Source organism: Chrysochloris asiatica, unplaced genomic scaffold, assembly GCF_000296735.1.
Source record: "Chrysochloris asiatica unplaced genomic scaffold, ChrAsi1.0 scaffold00254, whole genome shotgun sequence".
NCBI classification, from domain to species: domain Eukaryota; kingdom Metazoa; phylum Chordata; class Mammalia; order Afrosoricida; family Chrysochloridae; genus Chrysochloris; species Chrysochloris asiatica.
The window spans coordinates 2,773,710-2,787,130 of NW_006408772.1; the positions used below are offsets into that span (position 1 = coordinate 2,773,710).

General features: G+C 39.0%; 1 protein-coding gene across 1 annotated transcript in view; it reads left to right on the forward strand.

The window, feature by feature from the left end:
• The window catches only part of ENAM (enamelin), an 18,033-nt gene extending 6,516 nt beyond the window's left edge, over positions 1–11,517 (forward strand). The window contains exons 4-7 of the mRNA XM_006873793.1: positions 744–1,013; positions 2,753–2,815; positions 4,670–4,720; positions 8,689–11,517. Of these exons, the coding sequence (XP_006873855.1) occupies positions 744–1,013; positions 2,753–2,815; positions 4,670–4,720; positions 8,689–11,517 (3,213 nt within the window). The remainder of the gene's footprint in view (positions 1–743; positions 1,014–2,752; positions 2,816–4,669; positions 4,721–8,688) is intronic.
• The last annotated feature ends 1,904 nt before the right edge of the window (positions 11,518–13,421 follow it).

The following is a 13,421-nucleotide window of genomic DNA, read 5'->3' on the forward strand; positions in this document are numbered from 1 at the left end:
TCAAGTGTGGCAGCGATAGTGAGGTTGGCCCAGGATCGGACATTGTTTCATTCAGCTGTGCGTGGGGTTGCTATGAGTCAGTTCCAACTTGATGGCACCTAACAACAACAACAACAAGTGTTAAGCTAAGGAGGGAATGTTTGAATGGGGACTATTTCATAGATCAAGAAATAAATTAACATTTTCAGACTATAACTACTTTTGCTTTCCAACCCAACCTTGTATTTGTGGAGGTACCAATAATAAAAACTGAATTCACCAGGATCCACCTGTACCCAAGAAGGATAAGATTTCCATAGGCAGTTTTAGCCTTTCTCTCTCTTATCTTTCTCTCTCTTTCTCTCTCTCCAGTCTCACTACTTTTATTTGTTTTGTTGTTGTTATTGTTTGTTGTTGCTTTTTCTCCTCATTGCCCAGCCTTATAACAAACCAAAAGGTTTTTAATTTGATACCAAATTCTTCTCTACCCTGGCCAGTAGACTTCTTATCTAAGCAGAGCTTCAGATTTAGAAAATCATCAGTCGAATTTTCTAACTGAAATTTCTCAACTAATTCTGCTTTTTGATAAGTTATCTTAATTGGCGTCCTAAAGATCTAAATTTCGTTTCTTTAAAATAACATTTAAATGAAATTCAAGCTAAAGATTTTTTAGCTTCCATTGTTGAGTCAAATTCCCTATGATTCTCAAGTACCTTGAATCTCAATTATTGGTGTAATTTTATTGTTATTTGCTTCCCTTTCAGATGTCACAACTGGGCCCCTTTTATGGGAATGGCCTACAGCCCCCTCAGCACTTCCCACAGATGCCCATGTGGCCTCAGCCACCACCAAACACGTGGCACCCAAAGAAACCCTCGGCTCCCTCAGAACCCAAACACCAGAGTAAGACTGATCAAGCCCAGGAGACTCAGAAACCCAACCAGCCTCATCCAAAAAAGCCACCACCAAAGCGGCCTTTAAAGCAGCCTCCAAAGACACCACCTCAGCCCAAGGAAGAAGCCCAGCCACCTCAGGTGAGACTTGTCCAGCAAAATTGGAAGTCAGAGTAACAAATAGCACCTCACAGGGCTTTGGAAGACCATGCCACCCTTCCATACATACTTTGTTCAATGTTTCTCAATATGGGTACTGTTACGGAGGAATCGCAGTGTCATGGTGATGCAATGGTTAATCACTCTGTTTCTAACCAAAAGGTAGGTGATTCTAATCCACCAGATATTTCCACCTTCCATAAAGTTTAAACCTGTTAGCAACAAGTTGATTCTGATTGACAGAAATTCTGCAGGACAGGGTAGAACCGTCCCATAGGGTTCTCTAGGCTGGTCTGTTAGCAGCTGAGCCTTTAACCACAGTGCCACAGGACTCATCCATGAAGATTACATCCTTAAAAGCCCTAGGGAGCTCTGGAAACGCTACTCTGTGCTATAGGGTCACTAAGAGGAGTCGATTCCATGGCAAAGGTTTATATAGGAACTTGGGTATTGCAAGTGGTTTGCAATTGGCTGCTAATCTAAAGGTAAGAAGTTCAAACTCAATTCAGTGGAACAAAGGCCTGATGAACTGCTTCCATATAGATTATAGCCAAAAACAAAACAAAACAAGAGAAGACCTTTTGGAACAGTTCAACTAGTAACACATGGGTTTTCCATAAGTTGGAATCAATTCAATGTTAATGGGTTTTGTGTTGTTTTTTATGTACATGATGTCATCTTTAGCTTTTAATGTTTCCAAAATTGCCTCAAGAATTAATTCAACTATCTCTCTGGCTCAAAACTCACAAATATTACTATTACCAATTGCTGCCAAGCCAATACTGATTCATGGCAAACCCATGTATGTTAGGGTAGAACTGTGCTCCTTTAAATATAGAGAGACAACATAACACAGTAACAAGAGTACCAATCCAAGAACCTGAGGACTAAGACACAACTCTAGCCCCAACTCTTACTGGTTGTATAACCTTGAACAAGTCACTCATCTTTCTAGACTCCAATTTCCTCAAAAATAGTAAATTGCCTTCAAATCCATTCCAGATCTATACTTTGATGATTTAAATATTGGCCTGAAAATTAACATTGGGAGACACTTTAGGATGATTGTAGTAAGTGTAGCTCTGACTTAAAACAAGTTTCTCAAGGTCTCATCCCATGTGGAGTTTCTAAGATACTGGCTTTCAGTTAGTTAACTTTACTACCAAACACTTTTATTGCTTGCTTGCTTGCTTACTAAGTGCCACCTAGTCGGTTCTGACTCATAGAGACCCTGTATAGTGTTTTCAAGGAGCAACTCATGAGCTTAAACCACTGACCTTGCAGCCCAGCATATTAAACTGCAACACCACACCAGGACTCCAAACACTATTATAGATGTAGGAAATAGAAAATGAAATTAAAAGACACTCCTGGATTTGAATCCTGGCTTCAATCATTTACCAGCTAAGAGATTTTGGTCAAGTAACTTAACTTCATTGAACTTCACAGTTTTAAGTAAATGGTTATCATATTAGCATATACCTTCTAGGGTTATGTAAGGATTAAATGAGTTCATCAACATAAAATGATGATACAATGCTAAAACATAAATATTCAATAATACTATCATTGTCTCTGCTCTTTAAAAAAAAAAAAAAACATTTTAATGGAAAGAGATATGAAGATTCCCAGGTTTCAAATAATTATGTTTAGCTGGTTCATTTCATCTTCCATTTATTGTTCACACTTCCATATCACTTTGATTCTTTCTTTCTCTCTAGACATTCCCACCATTCAATACTGGGCTATTTCCTTATCAACAACCACCATGGCAAATTCCACAGGTGAGAATGTTTCTTCTTTACACCAGAAGTGAAAAATACTATTAGCCTGCTATATCTCAAACTAATAAGAGTTCATACATTCTAATGGAATGTCATATGCCAATCAGAGGATTTAAAGAAATAATGTCTTCACCCTCAGTAATCATGTAAAATAAATAAATAAAGGGATTTTCATCCAGATTGATGGCATGAACACAAGTTAAATCACTACTAATAACTTAACTTATTAACTTTAAGGACTTGTTCTTAATACCTCATCGCTGTTTCCCACTTCACTAAGAGATTAGAAAACACAAAGAGTATTCTCCTTTAAAGTAATGGGGAACTGGGACAAAATGGAGTTTGAAAATCATAAGACAAACTATGCTTAGATTAAGATCTTTTCATCCTATCTTATTATTTTTAACCACAAATGCATTATTATAAAGAATCTTATAAAATAATATTTATAAGAATTATTTAAAACATTAAATTAAAATAACACATAATGTTGATATTGAATCATAGTCATTAAAATAGGGATGGCAAAGTAATCTACTTGAATAAAAGAAATGTTAAATGTCAACTGCTGTTAAACTAACAAGAACAGCAACTAATATTTGAAGAGTGTTAATTCAGCAATGCTACTGGTCTTTCTGTTCTATACAAAGAAGACTTGTTGTTTACAAGAAACAATTTATTTCCAGGTGTAAGAGTTTCTTAGCTTTTTTTCCAGAAAAGAGGTACTTTTTTTTAAGCTTTTTTAAATTCAGGATAGCCTGAATTAAGGAAACTAAGGCAGTACCAGGTAAAGATTTCCTTATGCAAAGTAGCTGTTAATCTCAACTACAAAGACCTTCTTGAGAGGCTGTGGGAACTGAAACTGCTTTTCTAAGCCCTTCCACTATGTAGAAATCCCTGAGCAGAAACTCAATGTCTTAATCTGATTAAGAAAATTAACCTCATTCAAATAAAAGTATTATAGCAATAACCAAAGGAGGATTATCCATTTATCACCCTTAAGTGTGAAGTATACATTCTAAAAATAACATCATTATTTTATTTCCATTCTTAGCTGCTCTAATACGGATATTTGAGTTCCCGTTACTCCGAATCTTTCTTTGCATGTGTGAGTTTGTGTGTTTGTGTGTGTGTGTGTGTTTTATGTGAGCATGTGTGTGTTGGAGGCTGTTGTTGTTGTTGTTGTCAGGTGCCATCGAGTCGGAACCGACTCATAGCAACCCCATGCACAGCAGAACGAAACAATGTCCAATCCTGGGCCAACCTCACTACCGCTGCCACACTTGACGCCATCAATGATGCCACCTGGCTGATCCATCACGTTGGGGGTCTTCCTCTTTTTCTCTGACCCTCCACCTTACCCAGCATGACATCCTTCTCCAGCGACTGTTCTCTCCGGACAATGTGTCCAAAGTATGAGCGACGAAGCCTAGCCATCTTAGCCTCCAAGGAGCACTCTGATTGTACTTCTTCCAAAACAGATCTATTGGTTCTTTTGGAAGTCCACGGCACTTTCAGTATTCTCCTCCAACACCAAAACTCAAAGGCATCAATTCTTCTACGATCTTCCTTATTCACTGTCCAGCTTTCGCATCCATATGACTTGGAGGTGGTAGGGAGGGACAATTGTTAGAAGAAGCTACCATACAGAGTCCTTTGAATAAGATCATTTAGGATCCAGCTGAGGCTTTTAAATTTACCAGTCTTCACAGCAGATTATGTTATATAGAAGCTAATGACTCAGAAGCTAAAAACTAACACTGCTAGCATCTAAAACTTAATTTTGGCTATTAAGTCTTACAAGCCATAGAAAGTGGTTTGCTCTTGTGTTTACTGGGTTTTTTCATCTTTCAGAGGGTACCACCAGGTTATGGTCGCCCACCAATCAGCAATGAAGAAGGTGGGGTAAGTAAAGTTATAATTGGAAATTACAGTCCTTTAATTTCCGCCTTATTGATCCCTATCTAATAACAAAGTTAAAACCCAGCATATGAATCTGTAGCTCAAGCACCCAGGACTTAAAAAGAAAAAAAAAAAAAAAAATTTTTAACCAAATCAAGCCAGGAACCTAAAAACAAATGTGAAGTATGATATCTCCTCTACATGTATGGAAACTTCATTTTACATGTCTGTGTAAATCTCTCCCTCAAAGGTTGATAAGCTCTGCTCCAGGTTGGTGCTGAACCCTAGATAGTGATGACGCAATTAGTAAACAGAAAGGAAGCAAGAACATTTTCACTGGGTGTGACACCGCAGGATAACGCACTGGACAGCAAAGTCAGTTTGAACCACAAGGTCAGTGGTTCAAATCCACCAGCTGTTCCTCAGACAGGGTCCCTATGAGTACAAACTGACTCCATTGGCACTTAACAACAACAACAACAACTCCGTGATTGTGCAAATGAATTGAAGCTTAGCAAGTTTCACCTTCTGACTCTCTATCCCCTGACTCTTTTGCTAGAAGAAACAAATATAGCACAATGTCCTCAAGAAGTGATTTTTGTGATTGTAGTACAACACCCCACTTGGAGCTTACTTTTCCTTTTTCCATAAATATGTGATGCCTCCTCAGTGACATGTAGCAATTCAATAGCTCTGAAGGATTTTGTTCTTAAAATAATATTTGTTGTTGTTGTTATGTGCCATGGAGTTGGTTCCTACTCATAGTGACCCTGTACAGGGTTTCAGAGGTTGGAAATCTTTAGGGAAAAAGATAGCCTCCACTTTCTCCCACGGAACAGCTGGTAGTTTTGAACTGCTGATCTTGCAGTTCACAGCCTGATTCGTAACCACTATGCTACAAATAATATTAGAGATTACTGAATGTCATTAATAAAATTACCATGGCTTGGGTCAGGCGCACCTTAGTCCTCAAGTTGACATCTTTGCTCTTCAACACTTTAAAATGGTCTTGTGCCACAGATTCGCCTAATGCAATATGTCATTGATTTCTTGACTGCTGCTTCTTTGAGTGTTGATAGTTGATCCAAGAAGAATGAAGTCTTGACAACTTCAACATTTTCTCCATTAATAAGAATGGTGTTTATTGGTCCAGTATTAATGAAATGAAATGTCATTAATAACATAGTAATCTCTAATATTTTTAAACAAAAATCCTTCAGAGCTAGACTGCAAAGCCATTTGAACTGCAAGGTCAGTGGTTCAAGCTCACCAGCTGCTCCTAGGAAACCCTATACAGGGTCACTATGGGTCGGAATCGATTCAACGGCACTTAACAACAAAATGACATGAACTGGTTTATCACCCTAAAAAATGGAATAGTGCAATACTCCCAAATAAAAAATCGTTACTATAGTTGTATTCAGCCTAGAAAGTTGCAGCCAAATTTTTACAAACATAAGAACATGAAACAGAATGACTGAGGCAGCTAGCACAGACTTTAAAAAGTCTGTATTCCATCTGGCAAACTTCCTAAATAATCATGGAGATATCTTCTCACTTGTCCTTGTCATCTCTATCCACAAATGGGAGTAAAATAAACTTTTTCTCTAATTGCCTCACAAATGTCTTTAAAAACCTACTGACTGACTGTCAAAGCTCATAATACTTAATTTAATCATTTACTAAACAAAAACTTATTAAGCACTTCCCACTGCTAGGTGCTGGACAAAATGAGAAGTATAATATTTTCACTCAAATACTTTACAATCAAGTAGAAGTTCCCAGAAAAGCAGGCAAATGAAATCCAGTGTCTTAACAGAAATCATTACTGCTGAGGATTCTTAGGAGTAGAGCCCAAGGAAATCAGGGAAGCTTCCCGGAGAAGATAGCATTCAACCTGAGCCCTGAAAGATGAATCAGTTTGCCAGGAAAGATAAATGTATAGATGGGGGAAGTTTCAGTATGCAAAGCCATGTGCAAAGGCAATGAAACATACAATAGACTTCTCAGAGAACTAGAAGTAGTTGTCATTTGTTACTGCATAAAGTACAAGAAAATGAGGTTGACTATATTCATTATGAGTTATGTGATAATGATTATATAACATGCATTGAGCACTAACTATGCCCCAGACACTGAGCGTAGCCCTCTACATGTTATTATATTTGACCCTCATGACAATTATGAAGTAGATATTATCTTATTATCTCCATTTTGCAAATGAATAAACTGAGGTTAACCCAGAGTCATACTACTACACTAGTGGAACAAGAATTTTAACCCAGGTCTGTCTAAATTTCCCCACTCTTTAGCACCATACTGTACTGATTTGTAGGTTATGCAAAGGGGTTTAGTTTATCTTATAAGGTAAGAACAACTTAAATACATAATTAATAAGGAAAATGACAGAACTCCCACCCACCTACTTTCAACCTCCACTACTCCAAAAGCAGGTGGAGAGGCAGGATTACAAAAGGAAAGTAAGACTATATAGAAAGTTTGTTGTTGTTAGGTGCCATTGAGTCGGTACCGACTCATCGCAACCTTATGCACAGCACTGCCCGATCCTGGGCCAACCTCACCACTGTTGCCACATTTAAGTCCATCGATGCTGCCACTTGGCCAATCCATCTCATTGGTGGTCTTCCTCTTTTTCTCTGACCCTCCACCTTACCAACATGATATCCTTCTCCAACAACTGGTCCTTCCTGACAATAGCAGCAGTCAAGAAATCAAACGACATATTGTCCAAATATGAGAGACAAAGTTTAGCCATCTTGGCCTCTAAGCAGCACTCTGGCTGCACTTCTTCCAAAACAGATCTATTGGTTCTTTTGGAAGTCCATGGCACTTTCAATATTCTCCTCCAACACCATAACTCAAATGCATCAGTTCTTCTACTATCTTCCTTATTCACTGTCCAGCTTTCACATGCATATGAGGTTATTGAAAATGCCATGGCATGGGCCAGGCACACCTTAGTTCTCAAGCTGACATCTTGTGCAGCAGATTTGCCTAATGCAATATGTCGTTTGATTTCTTGACTGCTGCTTCCATGAGTGTTGATAGTTGATCCAAGAAGAATGAAGTCCTTGACAACTTCAATCTTTTCACCATTGATAAGAATGCTGTGTATTGGTCCAGTGGTGAGGATTTTTGTTTTCTTGACTTTGAGATGTAATTGATCAGAAGGCTGTGCTCTTTGATCTTCATCAGTAAATGTTTTAAACCCTCTTCACTTTTAGCAAGCAAGGTTGTATCATCTGCATATCGCAGGTTCTTAATGAGTCTTTCTCCAATCCTGATGCCACATTTTTCTTCATATAAGCCAGCTTAAAGTAACCAGTAAGAAAAACATTGTTTTAGTTCAGGGGTAATAAGGATAAAGGAAAGGGGACAAAAATGAAAGTTTGGGGCCATTAATTGTCTAGGAAAAATACAGGAGAGATCAGAAACTGAGCAGATGTTGCTTAAATAATACAGAATACTAGAGAAGAAGGGAAATTAGCCCAATTCTGGGTACACTGGAGGTACTTATGAGACCTTTAATAGCACAGTCTTGCTGTCTCAACGTCAAGGAGATGGTGTCCTGAACCCTCTGACTCATTGACATGTGCTCATATTGAAGTTATGAACCTGCAGTGGATTGCTCAAGACAGGTGTACAAAGTGCTAACAGTAGAATGAGGGGGACAAAAAATACAGCCCATTAAAGAAAAAAGAATAAAAACATATTTAGTAACCAGGCATAGGAAGATAAGGCTGAAAAAAAAAAAAAAAAAAAAGAGAGAAGCAGAGGGGAGTAAGGGTATGGAAAGCAAAAAAGCATCAAATGTCAAGAAAGAAAGCAAAGCCAATAGTGTAAAAGAAGTATGTGACTGGTTTGATATCCCAATCACAAGTTAAAAAATCCAAACAATACCTTTATAGGAAACAAAATATAATTACTGAGTTTCTTATTCTCTCCTACAGAATCCTTACTTTGGATACTTCGGATATCATGGATTTGGGGGTCGTCCTCCTTATTATTCTGAAGAGATGTTTGAACAAGATTTTGAAAAACCCAAAGAAAAAGATCCCCCTAAAGCAGAGAGTCCAGCTACAGAGCCCACAACGAATTCAACTGTTTCTGAGACTAATTCAACCCAACCAAATGTGCCTAGTCCTGGAGGGAGTCAGGGCGGAAATGACACGGCCCCAGCAGGAAACAGTAATGGCCCAAACCCTACAGCTCAAAATGGGGTCATTTCACCCCCTACAGTTAATATTTCAAACCAGGGAGTACCAGGAAGTCAAATCCCTTGGGGACCAAGACAGCCAAATTATCATGACAATTATCCAAATCGAGGTTTTCCAACAGGAAGACAATGGCGTTCCACTGGTACTGCCTTAGGGCCCAGACAGAACAGGCCTTTTTACAGAAATCAACAAGTTCAAAGGGGTCCTCAGTGGAACGCCTTTACTTTGGAAGGCAAACAAATAGCTCGCCAAGGATATCCAGCTTTTCACAAAGCTTATGCTTCCATTTCAAGAAGTAATTCTCCCAATCAGGCAGGAAATCGAGCGAATTTCATAAGAAAGTTTCAAGGACCAAACAAACCCCCTGTGGGAGTCAATGTTGCCCCATTGGGAACCAAACATGGTACTGTTGTCCACAATGAAAAAGTCCAAAATCCAAGGGAGAAGCCACTAGGTCAGAAAGAAAGAGTAGTTGTTCCTACAAGGGATCCAACTGGCCCCTGGAAAAACTCTCAAGTTTATGGAGTTAATAAATCAAATTATCAACTACCTCGTTCTGAGGGCAGCACACAAGTCCCAAGTTTTAATTCCATTGATCAACGTGAAAACTCCTACTACCCAAGGGAAGAGTCCAGAAAAGTTCAAAATTCTGATGGACAAATCCAAAACCAGCATTTACCCAAAGGGATTGTTTTAGAGCCAAGAATCCTATATGAATCAGAAACTAATCAGCCAGAATTAAAGCACAATACATATCATACCCTATACCCTGAGGAAATCCCTTCCCCTGCGAGAGAACATTTTCCTCCTGTAAGAAACCATTGGAACCACCAAGAAATCTCTCCACCTCTTGAGGAAAATCTTAGAAGGCAGGAAGGACCTTTGCCTCATCCTTCCCATGGCTCTCGAGGAAGTGTTTTCTACTCTGAATATAATCCCTATGATCCCAGAGAAAACGCACCATACCTTAGGAGAAATACATGGGAAGAGAGGGGTGATTCACCCAATACCATGGGGCAACCAGAAAATCCACTGTACCCTATGAATACTCCAAACCACAAAGAGACAATCCCTTACAATGAAGAGGACCCAACTGATCCTACTGGAGATGAACCGTTCCCAGGACCAGGTAGATGGGGTGAAGAAGAATCTAGTTTTAAAGGAAGCCCGACAGTTAGGTACTATGAAAGCCAACCATATGCCTCAAATCAGCCAAAAGAACACCTTCCCTATTCCTTGGATAACCCCCTAAAACCCAGAGAAGATTTTCCATATGATGAATTTTACCCCTGGGGCCCAGATGATAATTTTCTATCATATAATACAGCTCCTACTATATCACCACCTGTGGAGAGCAGGGGCTATTATGTTAATAATGTTGTTGGACAAGAAGAAAACACTCAACTTCCTCCTTGGAATTCCTGGGACCATAGGATTCAAGCTCGTGGTCCAAAAGAAAGAGGGCTGTATTTTAACAGAAATTTCTTGGATCAGGCAGCAAATTCACATAAATTTCCAGCTATCCCACCAGACCATAGAGAAAACCAGCCCTATTCCAATAACTTCCCAGCCGGGCTTCAGAAAAATCCACCATGGTATGAAGGTGAGAATTTGAACTATGGTGTGCAAATTACTAGGTTAAATTCACCAGAAGGGGAACGTTTGGCTTTCCCAGACTTAATTCCTCAAAGTTACCCACCTGATCAAAAAGAAGCAAATTTATTTCACCAAAACCAAAGAGGTCCCTGCTGTGCTGGAGGATCCACAGAACCCAAGGATAATCCACTTGCTCTACAAGACTACACTCCATCCTTTGGTCTTGCACCAGGGGAGAACCAAGACACCAGCCCTCTCTATACAGAAAGTAGTCATACTAAGCATGCAAGACATATCATCTCCCCAACAAGTATCTTACCTAGCCAAAGAAACAGTTCAGAAAAAAGGCTGCCTGAGGAAAACCAAAACCCAAGTCCTTTTAGAGATGATGTGTCCACCCTGAGGAGGAACACACCATGTTCTATAAAAAATCAACTGGGTCAAAGGGGAATGATGCCCTTTCCTGAAACCAACTCCCTTCAATCAAAGAATACTCCTTGTCTTAAAAATGATCTTGGCGGAGATGGGAACAACATTATAGAACAAATGTTTGAAGGCAACCAACCTAGTGAAAGAATGATTGACCTCACCCCTGAGCAGCTTGTGATAGGTATCACTGACAAAAACCCCAAACCAGAAGCAATCCAAAGTGAAGTCCAAGGAAATGAGGATGGAATGCAGCAACCAAGGCCATCAAGCATCCTACAGTTACCATGCTTTGGTTCCAAATTAGCAACGCATCATTTCTCTGGCACTGGAACTCAACTTAGCAATGGAAAGGAAGGCCCATTTGAAGAAGATCCAATTTTACCTACTGAAAATCCTAACACATTGGTTGAGTTAGCTACTGGGGCACAGTTTAAGAGTGTGAATGTAAATGCAGGTGAACACACTCCATTTGAATCCTTTAAAAAAGGGACCAATCTACAGGACCAGGTACAAGACTGTGTATTACTTCAAGTTTAGGGATTATCCCAACCACATATTCTTAGGGAAGGAAAATAACTGATCCTCCATACCAGTGATTCTCAATCTTTTCTAGAAAGACTCAATTAAGTATCTGACCCTCTTGGTTATCCTTAAGTTTTTCCTCATTCCAACAAATAAGAGTAGTGCCCCAGGTGGTGTTGATGAGGTTGGACACCTGGGGGTCATTGGACCCAGCACTGTCACAAATTAATATGGACGTTAACAGCAGGAAACCTATGACTACCACTGCCTTAAAAGTTGGAAACCACTTCGCTGGGTTCATTTCCCTTTACTTGCTGATGCTTCCTTTTTCTCTCAAAATCCCATTATTTGCAAAATTGTCTGGTTTTGCAAGACTGAAAAGCACATGAACTGTCCATTTTATGTATGAAGTCTGTACATCAGTATAGCATGAAGTGTTGTTCTTTTGTGTGTATGTGTTGGTCTTTGTCAGGGTTTTTTTTCCTAATCTATATTCTTTTGGCATTTTTTTCTCCTATTCCCTCTTTTCTTTTACCATTTCCTTTCTTCTCTTTCTTGCTTCTTTTTTTTCCTCTCTCTTGACCTTTCTATATCTAGCTTTCCATTTTTCCTTCCCTCTTTCTTCCTGTTTCACTCATTATATACTAAATGATCTTTAACCATCACTAGTTTTTTCATTATTTCCACTTTCTCTAATGTCTTTCTTTTCACCTTTGTATTCTGTCTCCTTATATATCACTTGTCAATCATTTCCTCTCTTCTCTCTGATTTCTCCATCTCCCTTGTTGATGTTAAATGTTATTTGAGTTAATTTAAATTCATGGTAACCTCATGTGAGTGACATCATAGTGACAAAGTAGAACTTGCCCCATTGGGTTTTCCAGGCAATAATCTTTATAGGAGCAATTGCCAAATCTTTCCCCTGTGGAGCTGTTGAGTGGATTCGAACCAACAAAATTTTGATTAGCAACTGCACACTAACCAATGCACCTCTGGGGATCCATCTCCTTTTCCCTGCTATATCATTTCTTATGATAACATGCCTGGTCGCGCTCCCCCTTTTTGTATCCACTCTCTAAATTCTACCCTCATCTTTTCTTGACCCAACCTAGTAATTATTGTATATTCAAAAGTAGTATATATTTTGAGACTAGTATACACTGATACATATTTTTGTTTCTCATTTTCTTATGACCTCTAGTGGGTAGACACAGCTCAGCAAGAGGAATACATTCAAGGAGAAATGTGGAGCAAAGACAGGCTACTTAGCCAGAATTAACAGCTTAGGTATAGACTAAGGAGGGTGGCATGTGAGGAACTGAAGAAATTACCACTCTGAGACTGACAATATATAAAAAGTGACTAGGATTTGACACACCCTGTAACTAACTCATGCAGGATCTGAAGAGCATATTTTGGGGAAAACTGTCCAAGACAAATAGGAGAAATACTCAATGGTTAGCTTTCTTTACTATTACAGTATAAGTTATTTGACTGGCATCGAATCACTACTACTAACACAAAGACATTCTTCATGTCCTGGTAGAATTATTCATAGACACACTTTCTTGGTATATGAATTAAATCATGTAAATTATTTTGTAAAGTAGATCATTCTATATTGCCTTGTTTACGGTACATCTCGTTGGTTTTTTTGTTTTGTTTTTATTAATGGAATTTTCACCTATTATCTGGATTGTTGTGCTGTTGTTTTTCAGTTCTGTTGAGTCGATTCTGACTCATAGCAAACCTATCTAGGGTTTCAGAGGAGCAACTGGTGTGTTTGAACCACTGACTTTGTGATAAACAGTTCAGTGCTTATCCTATAGCGCCACACCAGGACTCCATTCCTTGCCTTGTTGTTGTTGTTAAGTGCCGTTGAGTCGATTCTGACCCATAGCGACCCTGTATAGGGTTTC